The following is a 21689-nucleotide window of genomic DNA, read 5'->3' as shown; positions in this document are numbered from 1 at the left end:
CTTGTGGCTCAGTTGGTAAAGAATCCACCTGCAATGCAAGAGACCTGGGTTCAATCCCTGGGTTGGGAGGATACCTTGGAGAAGGGAAAGGCTAACCAGTATTCTGACCTGGAGAATTCCATGAGCTGTACAGTCCATGGGGTTGCAAAGAGTCAGACACGACTGAGTGACTTTCACTTCACTTCACTTCACTTCACATCCCCATGGGTTTCACATGTTCAAAACTTACCTTTCCCTTAAGGTTCTTTTCAAGGTTTCATAAAGCTTGCTCAAATAACTCCCTCCTCAGGTTCAAGAGGGAGGGGACATATGTATACCTATGGCTGATTCATGTTGAGATTTGACAGAAAACAACAAAATTCTGTAAAGCAATTATCCTTTAATTAAAAAATAAATTAAATTTAAAAAATAACTTCCTCCTCTAATTTCTTTGGTCCTATTTGTGCCAGTTAATTGCTTCAAACACACTGCCCCAAATATGTGCACACAGTTATGCTTTTCAATGACACAAAAGCTCTGTCAGGGAAAAAGTAATACTTTATTTTTATTTCCTACAGTAACTAGCAGGGGCAGGACTAGGGCAACGCAAACAGAGTGCCTAGGGGGCAAAATTAAGAACCAGGCATTCTCAAGTTCCTATAATTACAGAGTTTGCGCTTAAACTTTTATCACATTTGCCTCACCCTGGCCCTGTCCTGTAACTAGTGATTTCTCTTTGATATAGATTGAGAATAAAAGAATCTAAACCGATGAATCAATGAATGAATCAATGGTGTGTAAGTACTTTGGGTGATAACTACTCATCTTTGTTGGAAATGAGATTGGAGATGATATATATATATAGTGCAATCACGTGAGACAGGAAAAGAAGTTTGCTAAGCAGTTTCTAGGAATATAATAACATCCAGGAAGATAGAGTCTCCCTAATTCTTATACAAGATGCTGCTGTATCTGACTATAACACCTGGATTTATTTACTGCAGTCAAGCTGGGAGAAATCTGAGGATGAAGCCAATAGAAGAGAATGACAGAGCCAAGACGGGGGAGCTAGAGCCCTGATCTGTCATGCTTGGGGCCTGCCATCCTCTGCACTTCTTGTGGAGATGATTAGTTATCTGATCCTTGAAGCCAGCTGAATTGGGGTTTTAAGTTATTTCAGCCAAAACAAGACTAATATGGTATCATTTCCCAGGATGGAATGATGTGGCAGAATAGCCAGGTTACCTCTGCACCACCCTCCTCTCTTGCTTCTTTCAAGAGAAAGATGAGTGGGTCTGGTGTAAAGGCCCCAGGCCCGCCTGGGACTTAGAGCTCTTGCTCCTGAATGTCTCAGCCATCCAAACCAACCAAAGACCCTCTGTGCTTGCGTCTCCCCTCTGAGAAGCCAATAGACCAGGCTCTCCACCTGACACAGACAGAACTGCAGCTCCCCAACTGCTTTTCTTGAGACTAACCGGTAGGAATGAAACACTCTGTTTTGACCCAGTGTCCAAAGGGCACTCTCTGATGAAATTAACATCTGTGAAGTCGATTCTTTGACTCATAAGGGGCATTTGGCCCCGTATGCCTGGTTTCAAACAGGATTAGAGATACAAGTCATTAGGTACATTCAGGACCCCTAAAGTTCTCAGAAAATAATCACACTAAACTTCATAAAATTAAGAAACATGAGTATAGCAAAGGAATATAGGGTTTGATCTTTGGCTTCAAGCCAGAATGGTGTAAAAGGGACAGGTCTTGCACATGAAAAAAACCAGGACAAAATACCTGAAACAATACATTTCAAGACAGTGATCGCTGAGCAACAAGGGACAGTAATCACTGAGAAATGAGAAAAAAGCATTCTCTACTACAGTGAGGGAGGGGGATGTGTATGAAGCCTGGTGTCTCCTTGACTGAAGGAAAAGGAACCGAAAGCACAGAGGAACCTAGAGAGGGTCCTCTTCGAGTCTTCAGCTGGGTAATAAATGCCTGTGTATGAGGAAATGACACAGAGCTAAAGAAAGAGCTCCCTGAAATGATTAGAGAGCACGACTCAAAAAGACTCAGGAAAAATTTCTCTTCCTGTCAATAACACATCAATAAAGTGGTTTTACTATATGCAAAAAGAATCTGAAAAAGAATGAATATATGCACATGTAAAACTGAATCACTTGACTGTACACCTAAAACTAACATAAATTGTATATCAACTATACTCCAATAAAATTTAAAAATAAAATAATTTTTTAAAATAATAGATTTTCATTGGAAAAAATAAAGTGGTTTCAAAAATACAATAAAATAATTGATCTTCCCACAGCCAAAGTGGGAATCCTCATAAATCACTAGCATTGGGTAGCATACATTTGAGACTATTGCCTTAGTTGCAGGGCAAAATTAGCCTAAGACTGAATGTTCTCTTGGTCCCACTTCACAAAGCTTCTTAAAACTAAGACCTGAAAAGATATCAAACTATTTCCAAGTAACTTAATTACACCTAGGAAAAAAGCTTGAAAATATTTACTGTAGGAATAAGAATGCTCAACATTCAAGAAGACAAAATTCACACAAAAAATTACCAAAGAAGAAAAATAACCTATAATAAGGAAAAAATAAATCAAAATTGCCCCAATACAATGACAGAATTAGTAACCAGAAACATTAATGCAATCATTCTAATTGCCTCCTATACATTTTAGAAGCTAGAGGAAAGAATGAACATATTAAGTAGAGGATGGATGATATTTTAAAAATAATAAATATAAATGCTAAATATACCAGACAGGATTAACAGTAGATATCACAGAGAAAAAAAAAAATCTTTAGCAACAGAAACTTTCAAAAATGAAACATGGAGAGGCAAAAGGAAAAAAAAAGAAGGGAATTACAACATGAGTGAGCTCAGTTTATCCTAGAGAGAAGATAGTGAAAAAATACTTAAGAAATAAAGACTAAAACTTTTTTCAAATTTAATAAAAACCTAAGCCAAGAAACTCAGATAAACCTAAGGCATACAAAACATGAAGGAAAGTACACCAAGGCACATCAAAATCAAATTGTTCAAAACCAGTAATAAAGATAAAATATTAAAATCAGAGAAAATAGACATATTACATAAGAACAGCTAAGGGTGATATTAGATCTCTTATCAAAAACAAAGCAAATGAGAAGAGAGCAAGAAATCATCCTTAAAATACTGAAAGAGAAAAAACTGTCAACTTACAATTTTATAAGCAGTGCAAAACTTCTTCCAAGACAAATGTTACAATCCAGAAAACATTTATATACAAAATTCAAAGGCTTACATCTCATATCATTTACATGATAGATGATTACAGATTCCATTTAACATTAGAAAGAAATGTACCATTTGGCCTTATCTCACTAGGATGCCTAAAATAAGGATGATAAAATAAACAATTTTAAAATAAAGGTAAAATAATTATCTCCAAAAATAAAGATCTCCAAAAACACTCTTCTCCATAAAAACAGTAATAATACTGGTATAAACTGTCAAAACCAACTTTTTCAGAACTCTTAAAACTAACCAAAGACTGGCAAAAATTCGGGGAATATTCATCCAAGAAAAATAGCTGAATCTCAAGAATAGCATGAACTTTGTGACTACTTACCTTTCTCTATTCCCAGTCCCCTACTCCCAAGTCTATGGTAGCCTTGAAAACCAACAGAGCTTTCATGTTGAAACCATGGTGAAAATCAATGACCTATTAGCCAAAAAAAAAAAAGGCAAAATCAGGATGGAGCTTATCTAAAGGCCAATTCCCAGAAAATAGTCATTATTTGACTTGTCTGGAAGTTCCATGGAAAAACTATATTTGACATGACTCGAAGTTCACCTATTGCAAACAAAAAATCAGCACCAACTTTTTTTAATATCATGGCTGATGGATACAGTGATAATGACTGGGACAAAGAACAAGATGACCAAAAACTTAAGTCAAAAAGCTGAAGAATGAGATTCCGTAGGGGATTATTAAAAGTTCTGGGATATTGCTAGAAATTGGGAAGGCTACATTTTTGCTGGGTTGTATGCCTAAGGCTATATACACAGTTAAGAAAGACCCAAGAAGACCCTAAGCTCTCATCTCTGGCTGAACTGGAGGAGGCTCAACACAATCAGAAAGTGAAGGTTAAAGCAGAGCTTTAAACTGCATACCTAAGCATTGAATGTACGCCACAACAAAGTCTGGAAGATTTATTGGTTTCAAACATCTAAAGAAACCTCTGTCAAAGGTTTGCTAAGCAACCAAGCAGACTTCAATGACCACATATGACAAAACATACAGACATTATAAAATAAATTCAGAAAAGTTACTAAACAAATAACAACAAGAAGAACAAATAGCAACAATAAATTCTGGGGAGAGGGTAGAATCTGTTTTCCAGAATTGTCAATACATATGTTTTGAAATACTCAATTTTCAAAAAATTGCAAAGTATGCAAAGAAACAAGAAAGTATGGCCCATATTCAGAAAAAGAAAGGATTATTAGAAATTGTCCCTAAGGAAAAGTCAAGCATGGTTAAGGTTATTAGACAAAACCTTAAATCAACTATTTTAAATATGTTCAAGGAGCTAAAATAAACCATAAAAACTAAAGAAAACATAGAAATTCTGGAGTTGAAAAATATAGTGACTAGAATGAAAAATTCATATGAGGAATGCAATAGCAGAGTTGAGCTGGCAGAAGAATAAGTCAATATTATGGAGATAGGTAAATTGACATTATTCACTCTGAGACAAAGAAAGAAAAAAAATATAAAATAACAAAGCCTGAAAGACAAATAGAACACCATCAATTATACCAACATGTGCATAAAAGAGTCGCAGAAAGAAAAAGAAGGTAAAATAATATTTGAAGAAATAATGGTCCCAAACTTCCCAAATTTTATAGAAAACATTAAACCACATATCCAAGAAGCCCCAATGTACTCCAGGTAGGATAAACTCAAAGAGATGCATATTGAGGGAAATCATAATCAATCTATCCAAAGATAAGGACTGAATCTTGGGAGCAGCAACAGAGAAGCAACTTATCATATACAAGGGATGCTCAATGAAATTAACAGCTAATTCCTCATCAGAAACCTTGGAGGTTAGGAGGCAGTGGGATTACATATTCAAAGTGCTGAAAGAAAACACTGATAATAACTCTATATCCAACAAAACCATCCTTCAGAAATCAATGAGAAATTAAAACAAAGCTAACAGAATTCATTGCTAGCAGACTTGCTCTGCAAGAAATACTAAAGAGAATTCTTCAGGCAGAAATGAAACTGGACAGTAATTTGAATTCTCATGAAGAAATAAAGAACATTGATACCCATAATTATGTATTTTTTGTTTGTAACATTTTCTCCTATATTATTTAAAAGCAACAATTAAACATCTGTGTTAACGGGCATACAAATTAGAAAATGTTATTTCTATGACAATGATAGCACAAAAGAGGAGGGAGAAAATAGAGCTATGTAGAAGCAGTTTCTGTAAATAAATAAAATTAAGTAGGCATTATTCTAAACCAGGTATTATTTATTAACATATTTCTTTGAAAGGACAGTGTCTTCAATAAACGGTGTTGGAAAAACTTGATAGCCACATGCAAAAGAATGAAACCTCTATCTCACATCACTCACAAAAATTAACTCAAAATTTATTAAAGACCCTAAATCATAAAACTCCTAGAAGAGAACATAGGTGGTAAGCTCCTTGACATCATTCTTGGTGATTATTTTTTAAATTTGACATCAAACCAAAGGCAACAAGACCAGAAATAAACAAGTGAGACAAAGTCAAACTAAAAAGCTTCTGCACGGCAAAAGAAACCACCAACAAAGTGAAAAGGCAACCTACCAAATGGGAAAGAATATTTGAAAAATCATATATCTGCTAAGAATTCATACAATATTTAAAAAATTTTAGAAATAGGCAGAGGATCCAAATAGACATTTTTTCAAAGACACACAGATGGCTAACATGAAAAGGTGCTCAACATTACTAATCATTGTGGAATGCAAATAAAAACCACAAAGAGATAGCACTTCATACCTACTAGAATGACTTTTATCAAAAAACACAAGAAATAGCAAGTATTGGTGAGGATGTAAAGAAAATGAGTCCCTAGTACACTCTTTTGGGAATTGTAAATTGGTGTAGCCGCTATGAAAAATAGTACTGCTAAGTCACTTCAGTCGTGTCCAACTCTGTGCGACCCCATACACGGCAGCCCAACAGGCTCCACCGTCCCTGAGATTCTCCAGGCAAGAACACTGGAGTGGGTTGCCATTTCCTTCTCCAATGCATGAAAGTGAAAAGTGAAAGCGAAGTCACTCAGTCATGTCTGACCTCTAGCGTCCCCATGGACTGCAGCCCACCAGGCTCCTCCATCCATTGGGATTTTCCAGGCAAGAGTACTGGAGTGTGGTGCCATTGCCTTCTCCATGAAAAATAGTACAGGGTTCCTCAAAAAAATAAAGTAAAACTATATGACCCAGCAATTCCATTTGGGGGTATTTATCAAAGAAAATCAATATACTAACTCAAAAAGATATATGCACCCCATAAAGGATTATAAGGATTGTATGTTAACTCTATGCCAAATTAGATAACTTAGGCGAAATGAACAGACTCCTAGCAAGACATAAACTATAAAAACTGACTCAAAAAGAAACAGAAATACTGGAAGTAAAGAGAATGAATTAGTAATCAATAGCTTCCAACAAAGAAAAGTATAGGTCTAGAAGGTTTTAAGGGTGAATTCTATCAATTAAAAAAATTCTACCAATTAAAGAATAATTAATACCAATCCTTCATAAACTCTCCCAAGAACAAAAGAGAAAGGAATGCTTCCTTACTTATTCTATGAAACCAGTATTAAACTGATACCAAAGCTAAGGACAACACAAGAAAACTATAGACCAGTATCTGTTTTGAATATGGATACAAATACCCTTAACAAATTCCTAGTAAATTGGCCCTAGAAAAACATAAAAAGGATCATACCATGATAAAAACATTTAACACATCATTAATACAAGGAATTTCCTCAATTGATAAAAAATAAAAACTATAAAACACCCCAGTCATATAATACTTACTTGTGAAAGATGGAAAGATTTTACCCTAAAATCAGGAACAAAACAAGGATGCCTGCTTTCAACACTTCTATTCAATATTATACTGAAAGTTCTGGCCAGAGCAATTGAGGGAATAGAAAAAGAATAAAAAGATACACAAGTTGGAAAGGAAGAAGTAAAATTATCTCTCTTTGTAAATGACATGATCTTGTGTATAAAAAATTCTAAGCAATCACGAAAAGAAAAAACTACTAGAGCTAACAAATAAATTCAACAAAGTTTCAGAATATAAGACTAATAAACAAAACCAATTGCATTTCAATACATAAGTAATGAACAATGTAAAATGTAAAATGTAAATAAATGTAAACAATGTAAAATGTTAATAAAATAATTCCATTTATAATAGCATTAATAATACTTAGGAATAAATATAACCAAGAAGGAGCAAGACCTGTGTGCTGAAAAATACAAAACATTTTTGACAGAAATGAAGAACACTTAAATAGAAAAACATCTTGTGTTTATGAATTGGAAGACTTAACACTGTTAAGATGGCCATATATCCCAAACCTGTCTAAGGATTCAATGAAATCCCCATCAAAATCCCAATGTCCTCCCTTACAAAACTGAAAAAGACAATCCTAAAATTCATATGCAATTTCAAGGGGGCCTAATAGCCAAAACATTGAAAAAGAACAAAGTTGAAGGGCTCACACTTTTCAATTTCAACACTCATAAAAATTACAAAGCTATAATAGTCAAAAGAGGGTATTACTGGGATAAAAACAGTAATATAGATTAATTGAATAGCATGGAGAGTCCATAACATATGTATGTATGTATGTATGTATGGAGGGTCCACAATGTATGTAATCCCATACACATACATTATCTTAATTGATTTCAACAGAGTGCCAAGACCTTTCAATGGAGAAAGAACAGTCTCTTCAATGAATGGTGCTGGGATAACGGAATAAGCAAATGCAAAAGAAGGAAGTTGGATCTTTACTTCATATTACATATAAAATTAACTTGAAATGGATTAAAGACCCAAATAAAATTTAAAATTATGAAACTTTTCAAAGAAATCATGGGTGTAAACCTTTATGACCTTGGATTTGGCAATGATTTCTTAGATATGACATCAAAAGCACAAATAACAAAAGAAAAAATAGATAAACTGGACTTTTTGAAAATGAAAATCTTTGGGGGATTAAAAGACACTATCAGGAGAGTTGAGAGAATGGGAGAAAATATTTGCAAATTATACAACCAATAAGGGTCTAGAATCCAGAAAATGTATGTTTCTAAAAAAAAAAAAAAAACACCTTAAAACTCAACTACAAAATAAAACCAAAAACAAAATAAAAACAGGCCAAGGACTTGAATGAACATCTCTCCAAAGACGTAAACATGAGCAACAAGCACATGTAAAGATGCTTAGTTATTAAGTAATTAGGGAAATACAAAGCAAACCGCAATGACATACGACTTCATACCCATTAGGATAGCCAAACACACAAAAAGAAAACGGTAAATATCAAGTGTAAGTGGGGATGATACATCATTGGTTGGAATGTAAAATGGTGTAGCTGCAGTGGAATGTAGCTTGGAGGTTCCTCAAAAACTTCAACATAGAATTACTGTATGACTCACTCCAAGGTATAGACTCAAAAGAACTGAAAACATATGTCCACATAAAAGTTTGAATACACAAGTTGATGGCAACATTATTCACAATAGCCCAAAGGCAGAAATCACCCTGGTGTCCATGAATTGACAAGTGGATAAGTGTGGTATATATCAATACAGTAAGTCATTACTCAGTGACAAAAAATGTACTGATATATGGTACAACTTAGATGAACTTTGAAAACATCATGGAGGTGACAGAAGCCAGGCCATATATTCCATTTATTTGAAGTTTCCAGAACAGGTAAATTCATAGAAACCTACTTAGTGGTTGGTAGGGGTTGGGAGGAGGGAGGAATGGGAGTGATTACTTAATGGGTGTGTAGTCTCCAGCTTTGATAAAGACATCCTGGAACCAGACAGTGAAGATGGCTGCATGATATTAAGTACAGTGATGGCTGACTTTATTTACTGCCACTGAACTGTATCCTTTAAAATGGTAAAATGGTAAATTTTATGTTATGTGCATCTTACCACAATAAAAAGTAAAATATATACTTAAAAAGTTTAATTCTTTATGAACATTGAGCTATACAAACAATTGTTTCAAATCTTTTTTAAAAAAAATTACTTCCAATTTTCTTGTCCCTATCCAGAATCCAAATAGTGAATTGACAGAAAATACTGACCGATGGAGAAGGAAATGGTAACCCACTCCAGTATTCTTGCCTGGAAAGTTCCATGGATAGAGGAACCTGGCAGGCTACAGTCCATGGGGTCGCAAAGAGTCGGCCACGACTGAGCACATCAACAGCACTGACTTTGAGGCCCAACGAAGGCCCAGTCCAGGTCAGCTCTGTCACTTACCAACTGTTTAAAATGAGGCAAAACCCCTCTCTTCGTGCCTCAGTTTCTTCATCTGCAGACTAGTGAATAATACCAATTATGCAGGGTCCTGAGTAGTGGCAATACCATACATAAGGAATAAAGGAGCTTACTCACTTACCAAGGTGATAATAAAAAATAACTGTAATGGATCGAAAGACACTATTAAATCAAATAAATACCATGAGTCCATAATGATAATCAATTAAAAGAAATTCAGGAAAAAGTGCAACTATTTATAGCTACTTGAATTCCTTACTTTTAAGGTTAGTAATTAAGAGAAAATAAACATTTATCTCTTTTTAGGAAGAATTACATTTGGGGGTAATCCAATGATTCTCAATGATTATGAAAACTTTTCAGAAGAATGCTGGACATAAACGTAAAAGGAAAATAGAAATAACAATGAATTTCACAAACTCCAATGCAAAATTTGATTTGGATAAAAATTAGCAACTAATATTAAAATGATTAGGATTGGATGGTCATACTGTAACCATACAAATTACTTCAGAGTTGCAAGAGGAGCCACAGAAGACTGGAGGCACAGACTGCTGCTGCTGCTGCTAAGTCGCTTCAGTCGTGTCCGATTCTGTGCGACCCCACCAGGCTCCCCCGTCCCTGGGATTCTCCAGGCAAGAACACTGGAGTGGGTTGCCATTTCCTTCTCCAGTTCATGAAAGGGAAAAGTGAAAGTGAAGCCGCTCAGTCGTGTCCGACTCTTCGCGACCGCATGGGCTGTAGCCTACCAGGCTCCTCCATCCATGGGATTTTCCAGGCAAGAGTACTGGAGTGGGGTGCCATTGCCTTCTCCCGGAGGCACAGACTATCATCACCCTAACCCAACGGTTATTCTTAACTATACTGATGGTGGGTCAGATGCTGTGTTTTCTGATATTATACAGAAAAATTAGATTACTAGTTGCCTAGAGTTGAGGGGGAAGGATTTGGGTGTCATGACCACTAAACTGGACCGAGTTTCTTCTTGGGGTGATGAAAATGTTCTAAAACTAATTGTGGTGATGGTTGTACAAACCAGTGAATGTACTAAGAACCAATGAATTGTAAATTTTAAATGGGTGATTGTTTGTGAATTTTATCTCAATAAAGCTGTTATGTCCCAAAAATATATACAGCTATATCCAGGATGACATCTTCAATCCAAACAAAATTAAAAATATAGCATCTACAGAACAGAAAACTGAATTGGAGAAAAATTAGGTATCCAGAAGTATCAAACACAAATAAACAATAGAGAGCTTAAAGAAAAAACACATCAGGGGAAAAAAGTACTGAAAGTATCTTCTTTCTCTATTTTAGCTGAAAATAAACATTTACATAGTACCACAATTGTATGGCACAGTGACCACAAAACTTCCAAGCATTTAAAAATGTTGAAAAATCACTGCTCCAGCATAATATTAAACCAAAATTTTAATAAAAGTGTAGTTTTAAAAATTGCTATGTCACAGAAGTTAACCTATAACTTCAGCCTTAACTTCAGCTGAACAGTGAACTTAATACGTGGCTATTCAAGATTCAGCCAAAACGTCTATTTAACTGCATGATGCCACTTACATGCAGAGAAGGCAATGGCACCCCACTCCAGTACTCTTGCCTGGAAAATCCCATGGATGGAGAAGCCTGGTAGGCTGCAGTCCACGGGGTCGCTAAGAGTCGGACACGACTGAGGTGACTTAGCAGCAGCAACAGCAGCCACTTACATGTGGAATCTAAAAAACTACAACAAACTAGTGAGTAAAACAAAAAGAAGCAGAAAACTATAGTTTACTTATATTTAGATCCTTTATGTCTTTCCATTCTTTCTTTTCTTCCTCCTCTTTGCCTTTCACTAAGAACCAGATCAGTAGGAAAATCTAAAATACTTCAACCAAAACAGGATCTCATCTAGCTACTTAAAAGTGTGCTAGAACAGGAGCCATCCCCACCCATCCTTTGTTGTCATTGTTTAGTCTTTGCTACCACATGGACTATAGCCCACCAGGCTTCTCTGTCTATGCAGGAGATGCAGGCTTCATTCCTGGGTTGGGAAGATCCCCTGGAGAAGGAAATGACAACCCACTCCAGTATTCTTGCCTGGGGAATCTAATGGACAGACAACCCCATCCTTTGGGTGGGTCTAAAGTCTTGCTACCATTAGCAAGGGACTCTAAGACTCAGATTCAAACTCAGCATAAGTGTCTGCCCGAAGACGACAGCCTTGCCCTAATCCCAGTAGGCATCTGCTGTATCTGTGAGTCATCTCCTGGTGGAGATGGGAGCCTTTTCCCTTGCACCCTGATCACCAGCTGAATCCTCCTGAGGGCTCTCTCCCCAGATAAAGGTTGAACACCTTTCATCTCCTTTCTTATCCCATTCTACCTTCTTCTTCTTATGCCAAGCTCTGGCTAGGGACTCTTCACACAAGACCACCCCCTATCCCAGAGCCACAAAGCTTCACCTTGTGACTAACACTCTTGAATGTTGACTAACACTCAGAGACTCTTGCTGCCAAATCCCAGGGCCAGAATGTACTCTTTGGGGAGTGGCGTGGGCTGACTGAGTCCAAGATGCCCTCTGAGCCTATCTTTCCACACCTAGCCCTCCTTGATGGTGCCACACTGTTTGAGGCCGAGGCCTTGAAGGACACACTCCTGCTACCTTCAACACTTCTGCCTGGGTGGAGTGAACACAGGTCATCCATATGGGGGGCAGAGTGCCTGGCAGCCTGATTGACACAGAAGTTATCTATGGCTCCAGGGCACCTGGGACTTTTTTCTCAAAAAAAATGTACAGAACTTGACTTCCCTGGTGGTACAGTGGTTGAGAATTCACCTGCAAATGCAAAGGACACAGGTTTGATCTCTGGTCCAGGAAGATTCCACATACTACAGGGCAGCTAAGCCCCTGCACCGCAACTACTGAGCCCACATGCTGCAACTACTGAAGCCCATTCACTTAGAACCTGCACTCCTCCACAAGAGAAACCATAGCAATGAGAAGCCTGTGTACCACAATGAAAAGTGGCCCCCGCTTACCACAACTAGAGAAAACCACCCACGGGCAGCAGTGAAGACCCAGTGCAGCCCCAAATTCTTTAAGTTTTTAAAAAAGTACAGAACTGATATAACATCTCTCTTCAATGAAATATGTATTCGTTCCCATAATTGTTTTCCCTTTTTCTTTTCCCATTTAAGCAATTAGGTTGTTCTCTTCTCTTTGTGTCAGGAAAGGTATATTATAACCAAAACCAGATTTTTTTTTTTTAAAGAAGACTCTTCTTGGCATTTATGCTTCCATGCCTATACCACTCCTTAAGGAACAGAAAGGACTCATACATAAACACAGATGTGGAAAAATTTTTTATAAAAGCAAATTTCTCCCTAAAGTTCAAAGCTAGCCCTGAAACTTCCAAGAGGCCAAGAGTGCAGTCAAGGTCCACAGACCGCCCAGCATCCACTGAAGGAAGAGAGATCTTCCCTTCAACAGCAGCACGTCATCCCTCTGCCCAAAGATTGTTCCAAAAGAAACAAAGCTTCCCTATCTGGGAACTTGACATCCCTCCCCACCCCAGCCACATCAATAAGCATGGATTAAGTGGAACTACAAAGCATCATTTCCCATCAAACTGGGGAAGTCTTTGCAGCACACTCCCAGGAGGAAATCATCATATCTAAAGCATGTTGAATGTTCCTGAGCCCTACACAGTGGTAGCCTCTTTCACTTTTCACAGGCCAGTAACGTTCACCTGAGGCAATCTTGTTCTCATACAGATGCACACAATTCTTTTCAGCTGGTCTCCCACTTGCTCCTTTTGGTTGCTTTGGGAAAAGTTCTCCTGGTCTCTCAATGACGTCATACACATAACCAGTTACATTAAGAAAACAATATTTTAAGGCCACACTTGAAGCTCATTTATAAAGCTGTGGTTAGAGGGAGGAAAAGCAGAGTACAAGTTTGGAGTGAATACAACCAGGGACCTCCTATTTTGAAACTTGAAACAAGAAGAAAAATGTATTGTTCTTAGGTTGGTTGATCCTACAAATCTTGGTCAATGTTTAATGCAACCTAAAAACAAAATGAAAAGTAAATATGCTTTAATACAATTATAATTTTTAATTAATACAATTATTAATTATAAGCTTTTGTATTAAAATTAATTGTAGCATATTGTATTAAAATATGCTTTAATACAATTAGAAATTTTAATTAATATGATTAGAAATACAATTTTCCTTGGAAGAAAAGCTATGACCAACCTAGACAGCATATTAAAAAACAGAGACATTACTTTGCCAACAAAGGTCCATTTAGTTAAAGCTATGATTTTTACAGTAGTCACGTATGGATGTGAGAGTTGGACTATAAAGAAAGCTGAGTGCCAAAGAATTGATGCTTTTGAAATGTGGTGTTGGAGAAGACTCTTGAGAGTTCCTTGGACTGCAAGGAGATCCAACCAGTCCATCCTAAAGGAAATCAGTCCTGAATATTCATTGGAAGGACTGATGCTGAAGCTGAAACTCCAATACTTTGGCCACCTGATGCGAAGAATTGACTCATTAGAAAAGACCCTGAAGCTGGGAAAGATTGAAGGCAGGAGGAGAAGGGGATGACAGAGGATGAGATGATTGGATGGCATCACTGACTTGATGGACATGAGTTTGAGCAAACTCCGGGAATTGGTGATGGACACAAGCCTGGAGTGCTGCTGTCCATGGGGTCACAAAGAGTCAGACACAACTGAGTGACTGAACTAACTAACTAAATACAATTAGAACTGTGAAATGTACAAGCTACACAAAATTAGAGCTTAGGTAACTTCTATGTGACTATGTAAATGAAGTTTTTTGATAGTTTCAGATTATTTCACATAAAATCCAAATTCAACATAATAATAATTTAATTGTATTCTCAATGTATTTATTAACCCATCCTTTCTTCTACTTCTCTTGCTATTCCCTCTTATTGTTGTCTGTATCCTTCTTGCAGGTTCCTGAACTCATCCCTTAGATGCTGAAATTTCTCATGGTTTCACCCTGAGAGGGTTTCCCAGGTGGTTCAGTGGTAAAGAATCCACCTGCCAATGCAAGAGATACAGGTTTGATTCCTGGGTTGGGAAGACCCCCTGGAGAAGGAAATGGCAACCCACTCCAGTATTATTGCCTGGGAAATCCCCTGGATAGAGGCACCTGGTGGGCTACGGTCCATGAAGTCAAAAAAGAATTGGACATGACTTAGCAACTAAACACACACACATACACACACACACACTTCACCCCGAGACCCCTCCTTCACATTTTGCAATCTCTCTTGAGCATCTGACTCACTCTCTTAGCTTCACTTGTATATGTGACTAAATTCCTCTCTCCTGCCTGGACCTCTCTCCTGTCCTCCAGACCCACCTGCATATCTCACAGTGACCTGAAACTCAACATGTCCACAACTGAAGCCATTGTTTTCACAAAACTTACTTTCTCTTCATATGTTCCTCAACTCAACCAATGGTAAAGTTCAAAAAATGGTGATGAATCCAGTTGCCCAAGGCAGAAATCTGGGCTTCATCCTTGATTTCTTTCTCCCCCTTATCCTCCCAGCTAATAGCGAATCCACTCAGCTGTCCCCATCTGTGCTGTGTGCATCCTGGTCCTATTCGCCTTGCACCTGAATGGCTATGATAGTTTCCTAAGTTGTCCGCTGTTCCCACTCCCACCCACTCGGATCTTCTCTCCACCTTCTAAAAACACACAGCTAATCCTCATGTAAACCCTTTTGATGACTTCTACTGCACCTAAGTCCAAAATCCCTAACATGACACACAGAGCCCAGTATGATCTGGCCTATACCCACCTTTGCAACCTTCAAATCACTTCCTTCTCCTAGCTCCATGCAACTCAAACCAAAATATTGGACTATTCCAGTTCCTTGAAAGCATCTTGCTCTATCTGCTAGACTTATCTCAGGCTAATTCTTTAAATGTCATTTCCTGCATAAGACTCACCCAGGCTAGATCAGGTTTCCCTGCTCTGTTCTCTCAGTGAACTTTCCCCACCAGCCCATGGATCCCAAAGGGCAGAAACCCAATCTGTTTTGCTCTCTGGTATTTTCTAGCTCCGTGCATAGTACTGAACCACAGCAGCCATTTAATAAAAATGTATCCACTGACTGATTAGAACCAAATCCACCCAGCTCCACTTCCTGAACAGCTCTTAAAACACCATTTACTATTTTCGGTCATCAATGCTTTCTTTCCATAGATTACAATAGCCCCCTGGTGGGTCTTCTCAAATCTATCACTCCATTTTATTCTACACACTATAGCCAGATGGCCTTCCTAAGACGCATTCTGATCATGTTGACCTCCACTGCCTTTAGGATAAAATATATATGTCTGAGCACAAATTCAGGTCCTTTAGTGGTCTGGCCCCTGATTTCTCCACTGTCCCAGCTCTGATCTCTCCCTGTCTCCCATTCCCTCTCTCTTCACCCTGAGCTGGGTCTTGATACTGTCTGTGCTCCCAGACTCCCACCCCACCACTGAGTGACAAGGCTGACTTTCTCCATGAAGCTTTCCCTGATGTCTTCAGCCAGGCAGCTGTTCTACTTTGTTAGTGCCCACTGATGCAGGTGACTCAATGCAGCCTCTTTCAGGGCAGTCCTGGGTTATAGCTGCTGATGGCATCAGATATCAACAGCTCCTCCTCTCACTCTCAAAGCATACTGCTTTGGACGACAAATTACCTGGTCACTCTAACACTGACTATTACTTGCTTGTCCAGTTGTTTTTTTCTTTCCTAGACAAGGTCAAATGACCTGTTTTGGCCATAAAAGCACTGGGCACAATATGTGTGCACAGGAAACACTGTATGATTATTAAATGAGCCAACATACATAAATACTGTAAAAGCACGCACTCATTAGGTTATTTACTTGGCTCCATGGTTTATTACTGAGAACCAAAATATCAGCCCCCAAAATTTAAAGATTATGTATTTTACCACATAATTTTAAATATACATTTTGAAGAGATTTTGAAATTTTCAAAGCCTCACTTCTGAACAACCATATCACCCTCTGCACAGGAGGGCACACTGCTCACTCCACATTAACACCCAGCTACCTCTCCATCAGCGCCCACACTTCTGTGTGGAGCCAGACAAGTGCCTGCCCTCACTCTCGGGGCCAGCAGCACACTGCACATTACACCAATTAGGAAAAAGTTGGCACCCAGAAAACTGATTTCTTTCTGTGAAGCAAAAGACTGATTTTGCCATCCAACCCTGGCCTGAGAGACACTAGGCTTTCCCAAGTAAAACAAGAAACTCTGCTTTTCACAAATCACTTTCTCGAGGATACTTACGTCAGAGAGCATTGGTTCATCGAGTTCTTCCACTCTGCTCAAGTTTGGTGCCCCATATCGATCACTAATTTCAGCTAGTGTTTTGCCTGAGTCGGCTCCATCCTATAATCAATCATATGATCATAAATGAATCATACAATTCGTTTTCACTTTCAAATGACTTTGAGGTTAATACATTAATTTGCTTTCAGTTCTGCTAAGACATTTCTGAATTATAACATAAAAATTCAACATTGTCAGTTAATGGAATGAACCAATACCTATTAATGACAAGAGAATTCTAAAAACAAATGCTAAAATGTGTTTTTTAAAAAATACATCAGAAATTTAAAACATATCACTGCATGTAATCATGTGGTCAATAATCTCGTAATATTCCGGTTTTTAAAAATACAAAAACAGAGTATCCCAGTTTTACCCACTTTGAGATTTGGCTTTAAAGTACACCCTATTTGTGACTTGTTATTACTAAGATTATGCATTTGAACTATCAGTTTTGATAATCTCCATATTAAAACTTTAGCTACTGGGCTTCCCTGGTGGCTCAGTGTTAAAGAATTTGCCTACCAACGCAAAAGACATGGGTTGAGGAGGATCCAACATGCTGCAGGAGCAGTTAAGCCTGTGTGCCACAACTATTGAGCCTGTGCTCTAGAGTCTGGGAGCTGCAACTACTGAGCCCATGTGCCCTAGAGCTTGTGTTCCACAGCAAGAGAAGCCGCCACAGTGAGAAGCCCGAGTACCTCAACTAGAGAAGAGCGCCTACTTACTGCAACTAGAGAAAAGCCTTGTGCAGCAAGAAGACCCAACACAGCCAAACATAGATAAATAAAATTGTTTTTAAAACGTATCTACTAATGCATCAAAATTAAGCTTCACACTCCAGGATACTTATTTGTATCCCGTAACAGAGTAACTTTTTCTTCTCACCTCTCCATGTAAAGTATCTTCACCCCTAGCCATATTTTCCATGCTCATTCTCAACTCCTATAATATATAAAAATGAAGAAAAATACTTTGAATATGCTTTTCATTTTTATTCCATGTTTAATTTTTAAGCATTTTATTTTTACATTATGACCCATTTAATAGCAAAAATGCTGTCCTTCTTAAAGGAGAAATCTGAATACAAAACTACAGATACAGTCTCATTTAATACTCTATTAATAGGTGACTACCATATTTTGTTTATAGTTAAATAGAACATTTTAAAAAATGAAATAGGCTGAAACACTAACCCTGAAGCCAAATTACTAACAAAAGTGAAAAGTGACAAAATAAAAATTTTAATAAACTCTTAGAATATGAGATTTTGAAAGAACTTTCAGTTAAGTAGAATTTTATACATAGTAAAAAAGAAGCAAATATTTCTAAAGTAATTAGTCTGGCCCAAGGCACTACCTAATACATGTGACCTCTCCACAGCACCTGGGCAATGCCCTCTATAAAGCACTCTAAACACATAGGAGACTGCTTTCTGAATGTGAAAACACAAAATCTTCTAACCAAACCAAACCTTGCTGTGGCCTCTATCTTTTCATTCTAAGGCAGCAAGCTGACTTAACTGTTCTTGAGCTGATTCACTTCAGCTGTCCAAAGGTGAGTCATCTCGTGACCATTTATATAATGGCCCTGATGATTAGGGACACATATGGTACATGAGAGTCCCTTGGACTGCAAGGAGATCCAACTAGTCAATCCTAAAGGAAATCAGGCCTGAATATTCATTGGAAGGACTGATGCTAAAGCTGAAACTCCAATACTCTGGCCACCTGATATGAAGAACTGACTCATTGGAAAAGACCCTGATGCTGGGAAAGATTGAAGGCAGGAGGAGAAGGGGACAACAGAGGATGAGATGATGGGATGGCATCACTGACTCGATGGACATGAGTCTGAGCAAGCTCTGGGAGTTGGTGATGGACACAGAAGCCTGGCGTGCTGCAGTCCATGGGGTTGCAAAGAGTTGGACAAGACTGAGCAAATGAACTGAACTGAATGTACCTATGGGCTTCCCAGGTGGCACCAGTGGTAAAAAACCCAACCTGCCGATGCAAGAGATGTAAGAGACATGTGCTTGATCCCTGGGTTGGGAAGATCCCCTGGAGGAAGGCATGGCAACTCACTTCAGTATTCTTGCTGGGATAATCCCATGGACAGAGGAGCCTCGTGGACTACAGTCCATAGGGTTGCAAAGAATCAGACACAACTGAAGCAACTAACACTACATGCTTTTCTCCAGATCACTCCCTTCTCCTGCACACATCTTATCCCACAACTTCGTGGTTCTGATGGAAAAATCCATGTTCTCACAGGACTCTGTTCCCCAACCAAGAGATGGATACTTGACACAAACTCATCCAGTCAGAATCATTCCCAAGATTCTTTTCTTAACTGAAACCCAAAAGAAAGGAATCCATTCCTTTCAGATGGTAGGAGCCACAGCACTATAAGACCCAGGAACCATTAAGGACCATGATGATCCTCACCCACGTGCAGCAAACCAGGCCACAGTGAGAGACAACAGCAGAGGTGTGAGCCCTGGCAGCACTGATTCTCTTGCTCCCAGAGGTCTAGAAGACCCAACTCAATCAAAGCCCTTCACAGTTTAGTTGTAAAACCCTTGCTTCAACCCAGGATCCTTCCAATAAATTTCCTTTTGAAAATGATAGTTTAAGTCATGTCTCTGAAGCCACAAGAAGGCCAGGATGAAAAGATCTAGATGAATCTGCCTCTGAGCAAGGCAGTATGTTGCAGAGAAGAAAGGGGTGATAAGCCAGCAGGAATATGGATTATTAATGTTACTGCAGCTCTGGACACTCAGTCTGATAATGCCCAGAAAGTAAGTAACATGAACGGGGACCCTTTGGAGCCACTCCCTCCTATAAATCACAGACTTTCTATATCACTCAGATATAACTATCAGGGCATCTCAATAAAACACATTTTCAATTCTTTTATCATTTCGATCACTATCTTCTTGAGGTATTCTGAGTTTTCTTCTTTTATTTGCAATCACTGAATCTTAACTGAAGTGGAAGGGTGTGTGCATTTACATGTGTGTGTGCATGCATGGATATCCATGTGCCCTACCCTCATTCAGACAAAGATAACATCAGCATCTGTGTTTTTTAAAACCCTGTATAGGTATTTGATTTTATCCTTTTAAAATCTCATCTTTTTGACTCACAAAAGTAGTCTTCCAACACTTGGACTACAATAGGACTAAATGATTTTACTTTGTAAAGAACAATTCTTACTCATCTCTTATAGAATGATAAGCATTGTACATTGATGGGAAAAAATAGTAAATTAACGAAATCTCATTTTAAAAAAAATTTAATTTACCTTTTAACTTACTTTTTAAAATTGCTTTCAACAATGATGCTCTCATCTAAGCCACTAATAAATATATTCTACAAAACCTGCTTCTACTTTAAATTTTTTAAATTTTCATCATGGAATAAGTAGAGGAATAACATTTGAGTAACAATTGATAGTTGTAAGCATACAATATGAAATATCCAGTTGAAAAGTATAACTCAGTCATGCAAAAGTTTGGTCTATACAATATATACTTTTTGGATACAAGGAAACATTGACCAAGCAGGAGGCTTGACATAAAACAGACATAGTCAAGGGAGATGGACTTTTTTGACATAAGTTACTGAAAAATTTAAAGACATGAAAAATCCAATAAGAACATATTTTAAAATGCAAGTTATTGTTGATAATACGTCCAATGTGAAGAAAAGAGACAAACTATTTGTCTCAGAGATCAGAATACCCCCAATACTACAAAGAACTTTGCCTTCAGTATCAGCTACCATAATTAGGAACCACTATCTCTTGACTAAAATGTTGACCGTATCAATATCAGAGAATGCCACTGCTCGCAAAGCAGTTTCACATACACTGTCTTATTTGATCCTTACAACAGCCCAGTGAGATATTGCCAATAACATTATACTGCTATCCCTATGTTTCTAAAAGGTAAACTGAAACTGAAAAGGGTTATTGGACTTGCTTAAGTCACAAAAATAATATGTGGCAGGTCTTTAGACTAGGAATCCCCTGCTATAACAACTAGAAGTAACAGTGAGAATTCTAAGAGGTTTTCAATAAAACATTTATAAAACTTTAATTTACCTTCTCAAATTGTTCTTGAGCTCTCTGCAGTTCTTCTATTCTCTGTCTCTCTTTTTCTTGCTCTTCCAACTCCAGCTGGAATTCCAGCTGTTGCTGAATATTCAGATATAAATAAGTCAAATTAGAGTTTATTGCAAGGAATTCACTCGATTACTCTGAAGTATCCCAGGATAATTAAGTTTCACCCACCTAAATTTCAGAAACTTAAGAGAATAAATGGTCACAGCCTCCCTGTACTTTAGCTTTTACAAGTATTTCCTGAAGTACAAAATTTAAAAGGAAGCTTCTTTAATTGCTAATTTTAGAAAAGCAGTATTTCTACAAAATCATTTTCCCTATTCTTCTAGAAGCTACAAATGAGACTGCAGTGATTTTTCTCAGATAAAATTTCTTTAAGAACAGATAGATCTTCAAATAGCCAAACTCTGGTTGTAAAACAGTAGATGAGAACATTTTAAGTATATTACCTGAACCCAGAGATAATCAACAACATATTTGGTCCCATCTCAACATATATCCTAGCTCCAGGAGAATAGAAGTCCACAGACTAAATTCCTCTGGCCAAGCCTGACCCAGCTCCATGG

The 21689-nt window shown here is 37.8% G+C and overlaps 2 protein-coding genes across 23 annotated transcripts in view; both read right to left on the bottom strand.

Moving 5' to 3' along the window:
- MAT1A (methionine adenosyltransferase 1A) overlaps positions 1–3707 on the bottom strand; it is a 46499-nt gene extending 42792 nt beyond the window's left edge. Inside the window, exon 1 of the mRNA XM_081573750.1 lies at positions 3615–3707. The gene's annotated coding sequence lies outside the window, so the exon portion shown is untranslated. The remainder of the gene's footprint in view (positions 1–3614) is intronic.
- The window catches only part of DYDC1 (DPY30 domain containing 1), a 35000-nt gene continuing 16925 nt past the window's right edge, over positions 3615–21689 (bottom strand). For 6 of the 22 annotated variants that reach the window (XM_081573777.1, XM_081573780.1, XM_081573776.1 and 3 more), the window contains exons 5-8: positions 21106–21198; positions 17887–17943; positions 16957–17058; positions 12949–13667 (exon numbers count right to left, since the gene is read on the bottom strand). In XM_081573777.1, the coding sequence (XP_081429903.1) occupies positions 13638–13667; positions 16957–17058; positions 17887–17943; positions 21106–21198 (282 nt within the window). In that variant the 3' untranslated portion in view covers positions 12949–13637. Of the gene's footprint in view, positions 3708–12948; positions 13668–14484; positions 14677–15184; positions 17059–17886; positions 17944–21105; positions 21199–21689 lie in introns of those variants that run through there. The other 16 variants (XM_081573773.1, XM_081573771.1, XM_081573775.1 and 13 more) reach the window with 5 other exon arrangements.

Source organism: Giraffa tippelskirchi, chromosome 2 (genome assembly GCF_054371585.1).
Source record: "Giraffa tippelskirchi isolate mGirTip1 chromosome 2, T2T-mGirTip1v1.2.pri, whole genome shotgun sequence".
Taxonomy (NCBI): Eukaryota; Metazoa; Chordata; class Mammalia; order Artiodactyla; family Giraffidae; genus Giraffa; species Giraffa tippelskirchi.
This window is presented reverse-complemented; position numbering and strand designations above follow the sequence as displayed.